Raw genomic sequence first — 19,645 nt, 5'->3', positions numbered from 1 at the left:
AAGTAGCATAATAACTTTGGATTTCAAGCATATGGAACAATGCTACTTAATGTAAAACCAACAGAGGGCAGCATTCTGTCGGAAGATATATTAGCCATATGTGGCAGTGTGCTCATTTGCATTTATTCAAATAAAATATATTCCCATGATCCTTTCGTCTAACAGTTTAATACAAACCCCCCTAAATAGATAGGGAGAAGGGAGTGAGAAGGGGTAGATAGGGGAGAAGGGAATGAGAAGGGGTAGATAGGGCAGAAGGGAGTGAGAAGGGGGTAGATAGGGCAGAAAGGTAGAAAGTGAGAAAGAGGGTAGTAAGTATATTGGAATAAATAAACAGTGAGAATGAGTGAGAGAATAAATGAATGTGTGGATACATTGTGAGAATGAGGGAAATTAATGAGTTTGTGAGAATGCATTAATGAACAGTGAGAATGAGTGAGAGAATGAATGAATGTGTGGAAAATTTGTGTCAATGAGTGAGAGAATAAATGATTGTGTGAATTTTGTGAATGAAAGTGTGAATTAGTGAGTGACTGTAAAAGTGTTTGTGTGTATGACAGATGTATAATTGATTTGTGGAAAGACAAAGATGGCACAAGCAGGATGTTTGAGTCTTGGGGACCAAGATGACACAGGCAGGGTGGTTATGGGACAAAGATGGCACAGGCCGGGCTGTTTGGGGACAAAGTTGACTCATGCTAGGCTGTTTGGGGACAAAGATGGCAGGTCCTGTGTGTGTAATCTGGGTGCTGGTCGGGTTCTATGTGGGCAGTGTGGACGCCAGGGCTGGCTTTGGGTTGTGCAACCTATCATCTATGTCTGTAGTTTTATTTCTACCTTTATTGCTGAGTTTTTATAGGATTTCCAGTTGATCTATACCTGCAATGCTATGTTTCCATACATTATTATTGTATACTTGCAAATACAGGATTTGTATGTCTGATTCTATGCCTCCAGGGCTGAGTTCACATGTGAACAATATTAATATATATATGATTGCTGACAGCAATTACACTCCTATCATGCCCAGGCAACCACTACATGCTAGAACCTGCACATGATAGCAGTGTGATTGCTGTTAGCAATCATACTCCTACAATGCCAAGTCTCCTAGTACATGCTCCATTTTTTGAGCTCCAATAATCAATGCAATGATTTAAGGTTACACTTAAAAATATAATATTTTTTATGCATAATAATGTCAGATTTTTCAGAAAAACTAAATAAGAGACCACAAATATAAACACATTGCTCTAATAAAGTATTACAGAAAATTGTTCACACATGTATACCTTTCGCGTAAGCCTTCGTTTCAATTCTCTTTTTGCTTCCTGTTCCTCCTCTTCATTTTTTTCTGATTAAAAAATATTTTGATATATTTTATAGTATTGACCTTTTCAAGACAATATTATACATACACGGTTAAGCACATTTAGCAGCGAGTATCTTACAGCTTAATATACTTCATGTTTTTCCAAGCACTATGCTATTTATCTGAACCCTTTGGGACCAAGGCTGTTTTAATATTTTTGCAGTGCTCCTGTTTAGCTGTAACTTTCTCCTCTCCCATTTAGTGAACTCACACAAGTTAGTTATTGTTTTTTTCAGGACAAAAAGGGCTTTCTTTAGATACCATTTTGATCATATCTAATTTCCTATAAAAAAAATAAATGATGAAATATTGAATTGATGAAAAAAAAACACTTTTTCTCACTTTTATTTGAAAAATTCTTTACTCCAAAAAAGCCAATGAAAAAACCTGTTGAATAGATTCTACTATTTGTCCTGAGTTTAGAAATACCAAAAATACATTTTTTGCTTTTTTCTGCAAGTTATTGGGCAATAAGTACAGGTAGAATTTTGCTATTTCAAAACCATTTTTTTTTCTAAATCTGCCCCATGTGCTATTTCGGTTATCTTTAAAGTTGGCCAATGCAATTTACGACATCAAACCATATATTTTTGAAAACTAGACACCCCAAGGTATTTCAGATGCTAGTATTTTAACCCTTTGTCAAACTTTGTGGTAATAATTTTTTGTGTTTTTTTTATCACAAAAGAGGCACTTCAGGTATGGGTTTACAGCTCCTGGTATATGTCACTGTCAAACAAGACCCCAATATTTGTTCAGCAACACCCCCCAAATACAGTGATACCCCACATACATGGGTTTGCCGGATTGTTTGGTGTGCAAGGGTTAACAATACCAACCCTTTGGTCACTCAAACCCTTAAACACATCACAAAAACCACACCAGACTGGTAACACGCTGCTACCACCAATTTATGCTGACTACAGTTGATGGACGCTTTGGTAACACCCAGTACCCAATTTAAGTAAAGCAATTAAGTAACGTGGTTCATTCCGGCTTTCTCAGTAGGTAGAGTTCGGTTAGGGCACAGGGACGGAAACTGAGGGTGAACCTGAATTAATTTATGGAAGAGCGCTGGTATGTAGAAAGTTTCACTTGGTGTGACTTTAAGCTGTTGGCTGTAAAACACATCTGGCAAGGTTAACCTTTTCAATACCAAACTTCTGCATTAGCCCAACACAGGCTCTGCATGACACCAAAAGATGGTGTAAAAGCACTGGTATTGTTCAAAGAAAGTGTCATAATCTTAGCCAGGTAAAATTATTTTCCCCAGATAGAGACCTCAGCCTGGACTCTGTGGTAGGGAAATTATTTTAAAGCTTGCTAAGGGATAATATTCAAGAATACATTGTGTCCAATGTATCATTAAAATAAGAGTCAACTTTGTCAGTATGTGTCTGACTAACTTAACATTCTTTAAAGAGGTGAACAAAAATAGATCAGAGTGTTTTAGCGTTTGTGATTTATTAAGATTTTTGGAAATTATTTGATACAATGCCGCATAAAAGGTTACTCTACAAATTGGAAGAGATAAGCTTAGGCATCTTTGCTTGCACCTGGAATAAAAAAAAGTCTTAAGGATAGTGTTCAATGAGTTGTTGTTAATAGAAAATTATTAAACTGGACAAAAGTGGTAAATTTTGTCCTAGGTAAACTGGTAATGAATGTCTTTATTATTGATCTTGCTAAAAGCCACATATCAGTTTGACAGATGACACAAAGTTAAGTAACATAAACTAGCTATTATTTTTCTCCAATGGGATTTGGTCAAATTGAAGGACTGGTCACCTAAGTGGCAGATTTGATTTCATGTTGACAATTGCAAGGTAATGCATTTTGGGAAAATAAATAAATGTACAGAGTATTTTAATACTTATTCTTCTATACTAGGCGTGTTAGGGACAATAGGCTATCCCTTTAAATGAGGACTTAGTTTTAATTGTATACAATAAACCTAGCAGCAGTGTTCTATGTCATTCAGCTGCTACAAGGGCTAGTAAGATGTCTGTGTAGGTTGGGTCCCTATAACAACTGGTAGAGAAAGAATTGTGCTGTTTACTTGCCTACAATGAACAGTAAAACATATTTTAGCACAATCATCTATAAGTAAATGAGTGACCTTCACATCTCTGCAACTGTGGCTGTTTGACCCTCGTGCTCATGAATTGCACCAGTAAAAATGTGGGGTCCTCTATTAATAAATTGGGTGTGAGGAATCCCAGCTTGTTATACCTGCACAGTCCCGCAAAATACACCTGGGAGGGACAAGATCTTCACTACCCATACACACAATCACTCTTGCCCCATGATTTGATATCAACTACATGCCCCCCTCCACAGTCACAAAAATTTCCACCCCTCCACATCACCCTATTTCTTTTTCTTTTTATTTAAGAAGTATTTTTATTGGTACAGGAGATGATTTCCAAAGAGGCATAAAAGACAGGCATATCACAATAAATGTAGGATATACATACAAACTGAACATCCCATATAAACTTAATACAGAAGCACAGTAACACGAGGTAAATAGCAAATGTCATGAGATCAAACGACATGAGTGATTATGCCCACCTCACCTTATTTCTACCTAGAAGCCGTTTCTATTGGAAGCTACTAGTGTAGTGTTTTCTTCCTTCCACATAGGGGCTATATCACTCAATGTCAGGATTACATCAGGATGTCAGAGCGTGGTGTCACCAGTTACCAGGTCTAACAAGAGTCTCTGTGCAGGGAGGGGTTCAGGATCAGAACCCTGCGTGGGGTAGGCAGGTGTAGATGCACCAGGAAGTAGACGGCTGTCTGCTGCAGCTTTAGGCTTCTTCCTAGGTGCCATCCACAGGAACAAGACTGGTAGTGGACACATTCAGCAAACTGGCAGAAGGATTAGGGAGATGAAACAATGAGACAAGGTCCGGTGCATGGACCGTAGTGGCCAGCTCCCAGGAACCCTCATTGAAATCGTAACCCTTTCAGCGTATCGGATACTGCAATCGGCTATGGCGATAACGGGAGTCCAGAACCTCCTCCACTTCGTATTCGGGAGTGTCATCAACCAATACAGGAGGAGGAGTCGGATGGCGACCAGGGAACAGATTGGAATTTCAGGGCTTAACCAGTGACACACGAAACACCAGGTGAACGGACATGGAGACTGGTAATTGCAGTTCCACTGCTGAGACGGAGACGAGGCGCGAGATGGTGAAGGGGCCAATGTATTTAAGGCCCAGTTTCGTCGTGGGACATGTTAGCTTTAGGTGTTTCGTGGAGAACCAGACCTTATCTCCAGGCTGATAGGTAGGGGTTTCCTTCTATGACAATCCGCAAATGCCTTGTAGCGGAGTTGTGCATTGAGCAGTGTGGTACGGAGAAGCAGGAAGGTTTTGGAGAGTTGGGTGACGTGGTCAGCGACAGAAGGGACAGTACTGTGGATAGGTGCACCGGGCAACATAGTGGGATGGTACCCATAATTAGCAAAAAAAGGCGACATCTTGATGGAACGGTGTAGGTGGTTATTGTAGGCAAACTCTGCGAGGGGCAAGTAGGTGCTCGTGTCATCCTGCAAGTATGTGGTGTAACACCTGAGGTATTGTTCAAGTGTTTGGTTAGTGCGTTCTGTTTGGCCGTTGCTTTGGGGATGGTATGCGGATGACAGGAAACGGTGCACATGGAGCTGCTCACAGAACGCCTTCCAGAACCACGAGGTGAACTGGGACCCCGGGTCAGACACGATCGTTTCAGGTAGTCCGTGTAGACAGAAAATATCTCGGATGAACAAGGTGGCGGTCTCTGTGGCGGATGGAAGGTGACTGTACGGAATGAAGTGTGCCATCTTGGTAAACCTGTCCACTACTACCAATAAGGTAGTGAAGTGATTAGACGGAGAAAGATCCGTGACAAAATCCAGGGAGATATCAGTCCATGGTCTTGCGGGAGCTGAAAGGGGTTGCAACAGGCCTGCAGGTTGTTGAGGCACCCCTTTAGCGTGGGCACACGTGGAGAAGGAAGAGATATACCTCCTGCAACAGGTGTGTCATGGTAGGCTTGTAAGATCTGGAGACAGACCTCAGGAAGAGCATATACACGGTCTTGGTGATAATATAGTCCCGTAGCATTCCAGTAGACCTGAGGTTTCTGAGGAGTCCATGCGTGTAGAGTGTTTTCGTACGGACTCCCAAAGGGAGTGGGTTAGTGCAAGGAAGTGTATGGGGCCCAAAATGGTATCTTGGTCCGGAGAGGGTACGGGAGCCCCATAGAACATACGTGACAAGGAGTGCAGCTGAAATCGGGTAAAGAACAGTGCCCATTTGGCCAGGCGGGGTTGAAGGCGTTAAGCCGACCATTAGTATTCTAGGTTCTTGTGGTCGGTATAGACCGCGACAGGGTGTAAGATGCCCTCTAGAAGATGCCTCCATTCCTCTAGGGCTAGTTTAATGGCCAGCAATTCTCTCTCCTACACAATAATTTCTTTTTGCAGGAGAAAGGGTCAGAGAAAAATAAGCCACAGGGTGTGGTTGCCCATCTGTCTCCTGCCTTTGTGATAGGATGGCACCCATGGGAGTGTCGGAGGCTTCTACTTTGAGGGTGAATGGGTAGTGGGGGTTAGGTAGATGGAGGATAGGAGCAGAGACGAACTTACTTTTTAGAAACTGGAAAGCCCTTTGAGCAGCCTCTGTCCAGGCGAACTTGTGTGTAGAAGTGAGAGCCATGAGGGGTTGTACATGCTTCGAGAAATCCCTTATAAACTATCGGTAATAGTTAGCGAAGCCAATGACTCTTTGTACCCCCTTACGGTCTCTGGGTGGAGGCCAGTTAAGAATAGCCTCCATCCTTTTTATGCACAAAGAAGATGCCGGCTCCGGCTGGGGATGTAGAATGGCATATGAAGCCCCTGGCGAGGCTGTCGTCGAGGTATTCTTTCAAAGCAGCCACTTCGGGTTCGGATAATGGGTAGATCCTGCCAAACGGGTTGGACACCCCAGGATATAGTTCAATGGGGCAATAATACGGCCTGGAAGGCAGTAGGGTCTCGGTGGCTTTTTTTTTCAAAGACGTCTGCATTCTGTCTGTACTGTTTGGGTAAGGTGTTGGTGGTATGGGCGAAACAGAGCGTAAGCAGTTCTGGTTGCAATGACGTGAGGCGAATCAGAAAATCCCCGTCTCCCAGCTGATGGAGGGATTGTGCAGACATAACCAGGGGAGACCAAGTATAAGCAGAGAGATGGGGGACGGTACAACATCAAAGCGGAGGGACTCCATGTGTTTATCGCCAATCTTGACGAGCAGAGTACAGGTCTCACGGATGATAGGCCCGCTCTTTAAGGGGCTGCCATCAACGAGCAGGATGGAAACAGGATGTCTCTTGCGGTGTGTCGGGATAGAAAGAGACTGCACATACTTGTAATCAATGAAGTTGCCGCTTGCTCCAGAGTCTATCATCGCCGAGAGGTTAGCGGAGCCTTTACTCCACTGCAAGGACATGGAGAGGGATAGGTAAGATGGAGTACTAGACATATGATCAGAGCGAATATAGCAGATGTGCTACAGGTCTCCTACCCTTAGCGGAACGGGCCCGGGCTCTGCAGTCCTAGAAAGTGTGGCCTGCTTTGCCGGAATAGAGACAAAGTCCCAGGGTTCTGCGTCGCTCTTTCTCCACTGCGGACAGGGGCCCCCGAACAATCCCGATCTGCATAGGTTCCTCCTAAGGTGGAGACGACAGAGGTGCTGAGGAGGATCTGACCGGAGTCCAGGAGGGGTTGGTAGACAACCATTCTCTTCTTCTCTCCCGGAGGCGTCGGTGAATCTGGGTGGCTAGCGAGATGAGCTCTTCCAAGCCCGTAGGAATGGTGATACGAGTGAGCTCATCCTTCACGGCCTCTGAAAGCCCCCACCGGAATTGGTCATGTAAGGCTGCCTCATTCCAGGATTCCAGGAAGAAAGATTTTTAGTGTTCTCAGGGTGGTGGTAGCAGAGGAGGTTCGGAATGGGTCATCATAGAGAGCATCGAACGCTTGGCGAAACGATGACCATGAGTCCAAGAGTGGGCTACAGCTGTGGATGAGATTGTGAGCCCATGCCTGGGGTTCCCCCGACAGGAGGGAAATGACGGTGTGGACCCGTACGTAGTCAGTGGGGTAGGTCCTGGGTTTCAGAGTGAATAGAATCTGGCAGGTCATGATAAATGTACGATACTTTGTGCGGTTGCCTGTGAAGCGTTCGGGCATAGGGACCGAGGGCTCTGGAGCGGAGGCCCCCTGCGGAGCGGGTGCAGGAGATTGGGCCGCTTGTTCAGGTGCAGGGTTCTGTTACAGTTGTAGTCGATGCACCTGTTGCCTCAGGTGGTTCTGGTTAGTCTGCAGTTCTTGGAGAGATTGGTTAATCGCTGCCATCTGCTGTGTCAGTGCAGTAATAGCATTGGTTAGACCTCCGGACTCCATCAGGCTCAGTTATTACGTCAGGGTCTGTCAGGAGCGACAGGTATGGAGCGGAGTCCAGTATGCAGGATAGTAACCTGGGCGAGGAATTTAGCAGATCAGTCCAAATAGCGTAGTCGAGAGGACAAGCCAAAGATTAATACACGGAGAGTCACAGATAAGCGAAGTTCAAAGGATAGCCGAAGTCGGTACACAATTATACGGGAGCTGTTTAGGTTCCAAGGTCAAGGAACAAGATAGGCACAGGAACACTCAGGATATGCGAGCAGTAGGCACAATAACTATGCTCAGTGCTCGGTTTTAAACTTGCCGCTCAGGTACGCCCGCCCCTCTGGGCATGACGTCACCTGAGCGTGTTCCCGCCATCCCCTGTGTGGGGACAATAAAGTTATGTGAGTGGGCGCGCGGGCCCCCTTAGATCCAGCCACGGGGAAGGAGGAAACCGATGACGCAGCAGGTACTCAGGTGAGTCGCTGCTGCGGGGTCTGGTACGCGGACCTTGACATGTTTTTATTAACCCCTTCAATCCCAGGGGTTTTTGGTACCTCAAAGCCCAGAGCAATTTTGCTATTTTTGCGCTATGTCGGTTCAGAGATTATTCTCTTTTCCTGTGAATAGTGTACCCATGTAAACTATATATTGTTTTTTCAAGGAGAGATAGAGCTTTCTTTTGATGCCATAGTTGGATGATTAGCTGAAAATTTAGAATGAGAAATTTCGTAAAAACTAGAGAAAATTAGAAAAAAAAACTGATTTTTTTTACATTTTCCCTCTGAATCCTCACAAAATTAGGTAAAGTGATGGAAAATCCCCTCCAAATTTATCAATTTAGGTGTCCTGATTTCAGAAATACCGAATTTATATAGATTTTCCATACTTTCCCAGCACCACGGACCATGGCTTAACGGGTTTGGGGGTTGTGAACGGGGGCAGGAGGGTTATACTGGCTAGATGTTATGCTAGGGCAATGGGATGTAAGGTTTTTTTTATTATCATTTTTTATATTTTTTGTATATTTTTTTTATATTATTATTTTTTTTATTTTTTATATATTTTTTTTTTTTACACAAACATGGTTAGAGGTCCTCTTAGGGACCTCCTGAACATGCCAGTGATGTCACAATGACATTACAGCTCACATTAGTATTTTTATTATCATTATTTATATTATTATTTTAATGATTTTTTTACTATTATTTTTTAAATGAATAAACTTTTTTTTCTGCTTTTCTGTTTCAGGACGGGAAGGTGAGTGAGAGACATGGTTTCTCACTCCCCTCCCCGCGATCCCCCTGCACCGATCACACTGTGATCTCTATGTAGGTCCTCACAGACCTCCACAGAGATCGCAGCGTCTGCACCTCATCGGAGGACAGGATATTCCAAGTATCCATCCAGTTGCAGTTTAAACGTCTGTACAGACTCCGATAAAACTACCTCTGCAGGCAGAGAATTCCACATCCTTATTGTCCTTACTGTAAAAAACCCCTTCCTCTGCTTTAGACTAAATCTCCTTTCTTCCAGTCTAAATGCATGACCTCGTGTCCTATGCATAGTCCTGTTTATGAACAGATTTCCAGACAATGGTTTGTATTGTCCCCGAATATATTTATATAATGTTATCATATTCCCTCTGAGGCGACGTTTTTCTAAACTAAACAGATTTAAATTAGTTAACCTTTCTTCATAACTATAGTGCTCCATTCATTTTATTAATTTTGTAGCCCGCCTCTGCACCCTTTCTAGTGCTATGATATCCTTCTTTAGAATAGGTGCCCAAAATTGCACAGCACATTCAAGGTGCGGCCTTACCATTGATTTATCCAGAGGCAAAATTATATCTTTATCCCGCGACTTGATGCCCCTTTTTATACACGACAATACCTTACTGGCCTTAGCAACCGCAGACTGACATTGCATATTGTTGCCAATTCCCAAATTCTTCTCATTTGTCGTTACCCCTAATTCCCTACCATTTAGGGTATAGGTTGCTTGTGCATTCGCTAACCCGAAGTTCATAACTTTACATTTATCTACATTGAATTTCATCTGCCATTTGTGTGCCCAGTCCCCCAATCTATCTAGATCCCTCTGCAGCACAGTAATATCCTGCTCGCCCTGTATAACTTTACCTAGTTTAGTGTCATCTGCAAACACAGAAACATGACTTTCAATGCCTACTGCCAGGTCAATTATAAATATGTTGAATAAAATTGGTCCCAGGACAGAACCCTGAGGGACACCACTTACCAATTTTGACCAGCTTGAACATTTACCATTTATAACAACTCTCTGTTCTCTATCTCTAAGCCAATGTTCTACCCAAGAACAAGAATTTGCATCTAGACCAATTTCCTTCAGTTTGAATACTAACCTATTGTGTGGAACCGTGTCAAACGCCTTGGCAAAATCCAAGTAGATTACATCCCCTGCAACACCCTGATCGACACTTCTACTTACTTCTTCATAGAATGCAATTAGTTTGACAGGACCTATGTTTCATAAAACCATGCTGATTTTTGCTAAAAATACGGTTTGTCCCAAGGAATTCTTAAATATTATCCTTAAACAGCCCTTCAAATACTTTCCCAGCCACGGAAGTTAAGCTCACAGGTCTATAATTTCCAGGCACAGAGTTTGAACCCTTTTTGAAAATAGGAACCACATCTGCCTTCTGTTACGTCGGATCAGGCACTACAGGTGATGGACCCACAATGCAGGAATGGCGAGTAAATCCGATAAACAAGCCGGGATCGAGGCAGGCAGCATAGGAGCGTAGTCAAAAAACAATAGCCAAGGTCGGGACGGGCAGCACAGGATCGTAGTCAAAAAACAATAGCCGAGGTCTGGTACACAAAAATAGCAATCAAAAGGCACAAGAGAAACAAACACCCTGAGAACAATGATATGGACTCGTTGAACGGGCAAGGAAACACAGGACCAGGAAGTTTAAATAGGACCAATGGCGGGAGAGCAGGTACGATGACGTCATCGCGACTGGCGCAAGAGAAGCGTCGTCGTGATGGTAACGAAACAAAACAAACCCTCCGTGAATGACGCGGAAGCGCCACACAGGCAGGAGAGGAAAGGAGATAGCCACCGTGGACATGCAGCGGCGATCGAACACTCGATCGCCGCCGACATGCCCGCGGCGGCTAACCACAATGTCCTCTCTGCCTGTGCTGCCGCCGCGAGCGACACGGCGGCGCCACACAGGCAGAAGAGGTACCGGTCGGGTGCCGCGAGCATGTAGCGGCGGATCGTCTCTCCGATCGCCGCTGACATGCTGCGGCAGCCCGATCAGGACTGTCAGTGGCGGGGAGGCGTGCCTGCTCGACACGCACGCCCCCTCGTGTGCGTGCCGTACGCGCGGCAACACACGAGGAGGAGGAGCGCGAGGAACGCCGAGGGACCCCAGCCGGACAGGTAGGCATGACACAACCCCCCCTCCCAGGAGCGCGCTCCGGGCGGGAAGGACCGGGACGGAGAGGGAAGCGGGCATGGCAACGGGAGACACAGAGAGGCGCGTGCACAGCATGGGCAGTAATCCAGGTCCACTCCTCCGGACCGTACCCACGCCAGTCGATCAGATACTGTAGGGAGCGGTGCCAACGGGAGTCGAGCACGCGGTGGACGACGTGCTCCTCGTGGCCGCGGACAAGGACAGGGGCAGGAGGACGAAGGGCCACAGAATAGCGGTTACTCACGCAGGGTTTAAGGAGAGACACGTGAAACGAGTTGGGGATACGCATGGAAGGAGGCAGAGCAAGGGACACGGCAACCTCGTTGATACGACGGACGATGCGGAAGGGACCGAGAAATCGGGGACTCAGTGTCCTACTTGGTTGACGAAGCGCGATGTGCCGCGCGGATAGCCATACATAGTCGCCAACCCTGTAGTGGGGAGGTGCAGCACGATGCTTGTCAGCAGCAGCCTTGCTGCAGGCTTGGGCCTTGACCAGCTGGTCACTGAGAGGTTTCCAATGGGCACACATGTCAGCGACCCGTTCCTCGACGGCAGGGATGGTGGCACCGCGAGAGGCGGCAGGAGGTGGCAGGACAACGGGATGGCATCCCAATGCAGCAAAAAACGGCGAACAACGCAAGGATTCATGGACAGCGTTGTTGTAGGACAGTTCGGCCAAGGGTAACAGGGAAGACCAGTTGTCGTGGCATTCAATGACGTGTAAGCGCAGGTATTGTTTCAAGGTCTGGTTAGTGCGCTCTGTCTGGCCGTTCGATTGCGGGTGATAAGCCGAGGACAGATGTGTCCGGATACGTAACTTGCAGCAAAGGGTTCTCCAGTACCTGGATATAAACTGGGGACCCCAATCCGACACCACGTGGAGCGGCAGACCATGCAGACGCACCATGTCTCTGATGAACACATCCGCCAACTGGGACGCCGTGGGTAGCTTGCGTAGGGCAATGAAGTGAGCCTGTTTAGTGAACCTGTCAACCACAACGAGGATGGTAGTGAACCCTTGAGAGACAGGAAGGTCGACAATGAAGTCCATAGCGATGTGAGTCCATGGGGTTCTTGGGACTGGAAGAGGCAATAGTAAACCAGAAGGCCGGGTGTGCATGGATTTGTGACGAGAACATTGAGGACAGGTGGCAATGAAGGCGCTGACGTCACGTGTTAAGGATGGCCACCAGAAGGTTTTCCGGATGTGGTACTCGGTCTTGCGGGCTCCAGGATGACCGGCTAGTGATGGGTTATGACCCCAGTGGAGAACAGCAGCACGAAACTGCTGGGAGACGTAGAGCCGTCCCGAAGGATGTCGTTGGGACGCTGTGATGTGCGCCTGTTGCTTACGAATCCGGTGCATCACGGAAGACGATAAGGAAGAGACGATGCGTGCTTGAGGAATGATGGGTTCATCTTGGGTGAAGTCCCGACGACTGTCGAATTGACGGGAGAGAGCATCTGCTTTGACGTTTTTACTTCTGGGCTGATATGTCATGACGTAATTAAAACGGGTGAAGAACAAGGCTCATCTGGCCTGTCGAGGGTTCAGACGTCGAGCAGATTCTATATATTTTAGATTCTTGTGGTCAGTCATGACCACAACAGGCAGTTTGGTACCTTCGAGTAGGTGACGCCATTCCTCAAAGGCCAGTTTGACCGTGAGGAGTTCTCTGTTTCCCACGTCATAGTTACATTCGGCGGATGAGAAGCCCTTGGAAAAGAACGCACAGGGGTGGTACTTGGAGGTTGTCGGATTCCGTTGAGAAAGTACAGCCCCCGCACCGGTCTCTGAAGCGTCTACTTCAAGCAGGTATTGCAAAGCAGGATCTGGTCGTTGCAGAAGGGGGGCTGAACAGAAGGCATGTTTTAGGCGTTCAAAGGCTTTCACAGTCTCCACAGACCAGTACTTGGGATTAGCCCCTTTTTTAGTAAAGGCGATGATAGGCGCTGCGATGGAGGCATAATTGCGTATGAAGCGCTGATAATAATTGGCGAATCCCAAAAAGCGTTGTACTGCCTTTACGGTATGGGGGATAGGCTAATCGGGGATAGCCTTCAACTTGCTGGGGTCCATTTCGAGGCCGTCAGCGGAGATGATGTACCCGAGGAACGGGAGGCTGTTCTTTTCGAAGTCGCACTTTTCGGCTTTGGCATAGAGACCGTTCTCACGCAGTCTCTGCAGAACTGAACGTAGATGCATAAGATGAGTTATGATGTCCGGTGAATATACAAGGATATCGTCGAGATAGACGACCACGTGGGAAAGCAACATGTCTCGGAACACGTCATTGATGAAGGCTTGAAACACGGCAGGAGCGTTACATAGGCCGAAGGGCATCACCCGGTACTCATAATGACCAAATCACGTATTGAAGGCGGTCTTCCATTCATCGTTTTCCTTAATGCGTACTAGGCTGTATGCCCCTCTTAGGTCGAGCTTGGTGAAAACCGTAGCCCCCTTCAATCTGTCATAGATCTCCGTGATTAACGGAAGAGGATACCGTTTTTTTACGGTGATACGATTTAGTTCCCTATAGTCTATGCATGGCCGAAGGGAGCCCTCCTTTTTGGAGACAAAAAAGAATCCAGCCCCTGCTGGTGAGGAGGAGGGTCGGATGAAGCCCTTCTCCAGGCTCTCTTTAATGTATAATTCCAGAGCCTCATTTTCTGGCTCAGACAGGAGATATGTGCGTCCACGAGGAGGCGGGGTACCTGGCAACAAGTCTATGGCACAGTCATAGGATCTGTGAGGGGGTAGGCGTTCTGCCTGTCTCTTGGAAAATACATCCAGAAAGTCCCAATAATGTTTCGGCACTAGAAGCTTGGGGTCTGTAGGCTTGATTTCCAGAACGAGACTCACCCTTGTGCAAGGTAAAGAACAAAGGCGGTGACAAGAAGGACTCCATGCAAGTATCTCACCTTTGTCCCACTCAATGCGTGGATTGTGTAGCCGTAGCCAGGTGAACCCCAGCATCAAGGGGGCATGAGGTGATTGTATCAGTTCGAACGTGATGGTTTCTCTGTGGGTTGCCCCAATGAACATAGAGAGTGGACTGGTCTCTTGGGTGACCACTCCCCGACCTAAGAGGCTACCGTCAACAGCAGTCACCACAGAAGGAGTCTTTTTGGGACGTAGTGGTAGCCCATGTTGTACAGCCCATTGTTCGTCCAGAAACACTCCAGCCGCCCCGGAGTCTATCAAAGCCTGGGTGACCACAGAGTGGTCTAGCCACCTAAGCGAGACGGGTATCAACATGCGTTGGGGAGGAGACTTGTTCTTAATGCTTAGGGGTTCTCCTCCTTTGGTCCCTAAGCTTTTTCGTTTCCCGGACGTAACGGACATGTACGTAGGAGGTGATCCGCTTGTCCGCAGTAGAAACAGAAACCTTGATTCCTCCTTCGAGTTTTCTCCGCTTCAGTGAGGTGACGTATAGTGCCAATCTCCATGGGTTCCTCGGAGGGTTGGCTGGGTGCAGTAGGTGGAGAATGAGGACCGCTATGGGAGGGAAGCGGCCGATGTCGCCTGCCTTTGTCTTTCTCTGCGTTTCTCTCCTGAATGCGCTTGTCCACGTGCAAACATAGGGTGAGATAAAGTCCTCCAGGTCAGATGGGGGATCGTGGAACAACAGCACGTCCTTGATCTTCTCATTGAGACCCTTCCGATAAGCAGCTCGGAGGGCACCCTGATCCCACTGGAGTTCACATGCCAGAGTACGGAATTCCACAGTATATTGGGCTAGAGTCTTATGTCCCTGTTGTAGCTCCAACAAGGAGTTTTCCGCTGTTTCTTTGCGGCCTGGCATATCAAAGACCGACCGTAAGGCCTCCATGAAAGCTGGACAGTCATCCATCAGGTCGGATCCCTGCTCGATAAGGGGAGAGGCCCACAGCAGTGCCTCACCCTTCAACAACGAAATGATGAAGGACACCCGTTTGGAGGAGGTACAAAACGCCAGTGGATGGTTGCAGAAATGCAGCAAACATTGGTTCAGGAATCCCCTGCATTCTTTGGGATCCCCAGCATATTTGTCCAGGAGAGGCAAGCGAGCGGTAGCACCTACGTCCTCTGGGCTGGGATCCCTAGGTACGAAAGACGGTCTGGCAGAGGGAGTGACAGCCAGAGACCGTAGCAAGTCAGTCATAGCGTCCATTTTGCTGGATAAGGACTGTAGTTGAGTGGAGTGAGACGTAAGCAGCTGCTCCTACAGGTCCTGGCGGGAGAGGACGTTAGCCATTTCCGCGGGGTCCATGGTAGGGCCCGTTCAAGGTGTTACGTCGGATCAGGCACCACAGGTGATGGACCCACAATGCAGGAATGGCGAGTAAATCCGATAAACAAGCCGGGATTGAGGCAGGCAGCACAGGAGCGTAGTCAAAAAACAATAGCCAAGGTTGGGACGGGCAGCACAGGATCGTAGTCAAAGAACAATAGCCAAGGTCGGGACGGGCAGCGCAGGATCGTAGTCAAAGAACAATAGCCGAGGTCTGGTACACAAAAATAGCAATCAAAAGGCACAAGAGAAACAAACACCCTGAGAACAATGATATGGACTCGTTGAACGGGCAAGGAAACACAGGACCAGGAAGTTTAAATAGGACCAATGGCGGGAGAGCAGGTACGATGACGTCATCGCGACCGGCGCAAGAGAAGCGTCGTCGTGATGGCAACGAAACAAAACAAACCCTCCTGCCTGTGGTACCTCCGCGAATGACGCGGAAGCGCCACACAGGCAGGAGAGGAAAGGAGACAGCCACCGTGGACATGTAGCGGCGATCGAACACTCGATAGCAGCTGACATGCCCGCGACGGCTAACCACAATGTCCTCTCTGCCTGTGCTGCCGCCGCGAGCGTCACGGCGGCGCCACACAGGCAGGAGAGGAAAGGAGACAGCCACCGTGGACATGCAGCGGTGATCGAACACTCGATCGCCGCCGACATGCCCGCGGCGGCTAACCACAATGTCCTCTCTGCCTGTGCTGCCGCCGCGAGCGACGCGGCGGCGGCGCCACACAGGCAGAAGAGGTACTGGTCGGGTGCCGCGAGCATGTAGCGGCGGATCGTCTCTCCTATCGCCGCTGACATGCTGCGGCAGCCCGATCAGGACTGTCGGTGGCAGGGAGGCGTGCCTGCTCGACACGCACGCCCCCTCGTGTGCGTGCCGCACGCACGGCAACACACGAGGAGGACGGGCGCGAGGAACGCCGAGGGACCCCAGCCGGACAGGTAGGCATGACACCTTCCTCCAATCCTCTGGTACAATTACAGAAAGAAAAGAATCCTGAAAGATTAGAAACAGAGGTTCACTTATTTCTGGACTCAACTCCTTAAGTACTCGTGGGTGAATACCGTCAGGTCCCGGAGCTTTGTTAACATTAATTTTCTTTAGTTGCTGCAGCACCTTGTCCTGAGCCATCCACTCACAGTTTGACTGAAAATTTTTCTCAGTAGTCCTATGTATATCCATTGCCATAGGTTCTTCCTTAATATATACTGAGGAAAAATAGTTATTTAAAGTTTCTGCTTTTTCCTGGTCCTCCTTAACCAACACTCCCCTCTCTGTTTTTAATGAACCTACTTTTCATTTTTGTTTTTTTTAGAATTTATGTACTTTTTTTGGGGTTAGTTTAGCCCATCTAATCACCTTTTTGCATGCTTTATTGGCTTCCTTATATCTTATATAGGATGCCTCTGATTCGTCTTATTTAAATGCTGTAAAAGCCATTTTCTTATTTTTAATTTTCTACTTAACGTCCCCACTAAGCCACGTCGGATTAAATTTGTTTCTTTTATATTTGTTTCCTAGTGGTACATACTGAGAAGTGTACCCTGCTAATATTTGTTTGAAAATACTCCATTTTTCCTCAGTATTTTTATCCCTGAAGAGTTTTTGCCAGTCAATACGTTGTAAAGCTGCCCTTATCTTATTGAAATTGGCCTTTTTAAAATTATATGTTTTAGTATTCCCCATGGGCAATTTCTTTTTTTAGTTTATTTCAAAAGACACCATATCGTGATCACTATTACCCAAGTGCTCTCCCACTTGAATGTTTGACCAGATCCAGACAGGAATCTTTCTAGTTAGTGCTTGTACCAGTTGTGACATGAATGTGTCATTTAACAGATTCAAAAACCTGAATCCCCTTGCAGAACTACTAGTCCCTCTATCCCAATTTATATCCAGGTAATTAAAATCTCCAATAATTAACATGTTACCCAGATGTGCAGCTGCTCTTCCTCATCATTATTAACATTAGGTGGTTTATAACATATCCCAACCAGTAGTTCTTTTCCTTTTTTTTGCCCCAAGTGGATATCTACCCATAAAGCTTCCACAAATCCCTTGTCGCTTTCAAGATGCTTAATACCGTATTTGCTCGATTATAAGACGAGGTTTTTTTCAGAGCAAATGCTCTGAAAAATACCCCTCGTCTTCTAATCGGGGTCGTCTTCTAATCAGACCTCAAATAGAGGTCTGATTATGAGACTAAGATCCAGATCCCGCGCACCGCTGCAGGGGACCTGGATCCTCCTGTCCCCCCCCCCGCCATTTAACACCCTCCCACACACACACACACCGGTGCGGGGAACTCTGATCTCTGACAGCCGAGGAAGGTATCCGCGACGGACGCAGACAAACCCCCGCTGCCAACTCCACCTCCTTGCGGCTGCAGCGGAAGGAGACGTCAACCCGCTGCCCCGGCAATACAGAAGGAAATTGGAAGCACCGGTAAGTAAGTGTGTGTGTGTGTGTGTGTTTGTTACATAGGGCATTTCTGGAATGCCTTATACCCCTATATGCCACTCTGGCACTTAGGGGGTTAAAAGGCATATTATGGGGCAGAGTGGCATATAGGGAGGTATAAGGCATTTCAGGAGGCAGAGTGGCGTTAAAGGGGGCATTTAATAGAGCACTCTGCCTCCTGAAATGCCTTATACCTCCCTATATGCCACTCTGCCCCATAATATGCCTTTTAACCCCCTAAATGCCAGAGTGGCATATAGGGGTATAAGGCATTTCTGGAGGCAGAGTGCTCTATACAATGCCTTTTAACTCCCTTAATGCCACTCTGCCTCCTGGAATGCCTTATACCTACCTATATGCCACTCTGCCCCATAATATGCATTTTAACCCCCTAAATGCCAGAATGGGATATAGGGGTATAAGGCATTTCTGGAGGCAGAGTGGCACATAGGGGGTCAAAAGGCATACCATGGGGCACAGTGGCATATAGAGGGTTAAAAGGCATATCATGGGCCACAGTGCCAAATTGGTGTGGCAAGCCTGGGGGCAGATGTGTGTAACTGGGGGACAGGTTGGAAAATACAAGGAAATAAAAACAAAAAAAATATTTTTCTCAATCATAGCTTTTATTAAAAAAATAGTTTACATGAATTAACATTTACTGGTAAAACTTTTTTCCTTTAGGGTCGTCTTATATTCAGGCTTTTTCTTTTTTTCCTATGTTAATATTCAGATTTTGGGGGGTCGTCTTATAATCAGGGTCGTCTTATAATCGAGCAGATACGGTATTTGACTTCCTGCTTTTTCTGTCCTTCCTATATAACGTATAACCTTTTAAGTTAACTGCCCAGTCATGGGTCTCATCCCACCATGTTTCTGTTATGCCTATTATATCATATTGCTTAGTGTATGCTATTGCCTCTAGTTCTCCCATTTTGTTATTTAGGCTCCTTGCATTAGCAAGCATACATTTAATATTACCCCGAGTCTCTTGAATTTTATGAGAATTTTTATTAATACATACCTCCTCTTTTCTGATCTTGCCCCTCCCCACCATCTCCACCCCCCTTGTTCTGATCTGGAGCCCATCTCCTTTCTGCGCTATCTCCATTGTCAATGTTTACTAGTAAAACTTTTTTTGTATTGGGTAGTCTTATATTCAAGCTTTTTTTCCTAAATTGATATTCAAATTGTGGGGGGTCATCTTATAATCAAGCAAATACGGTATACATTAATTGCACTTCAAAGTTTTATACAGATGGTACATGATCCCTCAGATTTTATGAGCCCTTCTAATTCTAATGTGTGCTGGTGTCGCAACCAGTCTGAGGGAACTTTCTTTGCACATATGGTGCAATTGTACAAAGGTTAAACCCATCTAGAATCATGTAACATTGAGAAATCTCCTGAATTTGCTCCGATACACATCAGCATGCACATGGTTCTCTTTTGATAGGAGATATTTGTTTGTTCCATTATTATTGGCGGTTGAGTCGGAAATAGCCAGACTTTTGGCGGCAGAATATTTCTCCTACATGGGCTCAAATTGTCCAACAGATGTGATTTCAGTATAATATGGAGAAGGGGATATCCTATGAATTAGAAAGTCAGGACCAATTTGAA

The 19,645-nt window shown here is 46.4% G+C and overlaps 1 protein-coding gene across 2 annotated transcripts in view; it reads right to left on the bottom strand.

The window, feature by feature from the left end:
• The window catches only part of PHACTR2 (phosphatase and actin regulator 2), a 222,831-nt gene that overhangs the window by 5,541 nt on the left and 197,645 nt on the right, over positions 1–19,645 (bottom strand). For both annotated transcript variants that reach the window (XM_053460869.1, XM_053460868.1), the window contains exon 11: positions 1,293–1,354. In XM_053460869.1, the coding sequence (XP_053316844.1) occupies positions 1,293–1,354 (62 nt within the window). The remainder of the gene's footprint in view (positions 1–1,292; positions 1,355–19,645) is intronic.

Source organism: Spea bombifrons, chromosome 3 (assembly GCF_027358695.1).
Source record: "Spea bombifrons isolate aSpeBom1 chromosome 3, aSpeBom1.2.pri, whole genome shotgun sequence".
Lineage (NCBI taxonomy): Eukaryota > Metazoa > Chordata > Amphibia > Anura > Pelobatidae > Spea > Spea bombifrons.
This window is presented reverse-complemented; position numbering and strand designations above follow the sequence as displayed.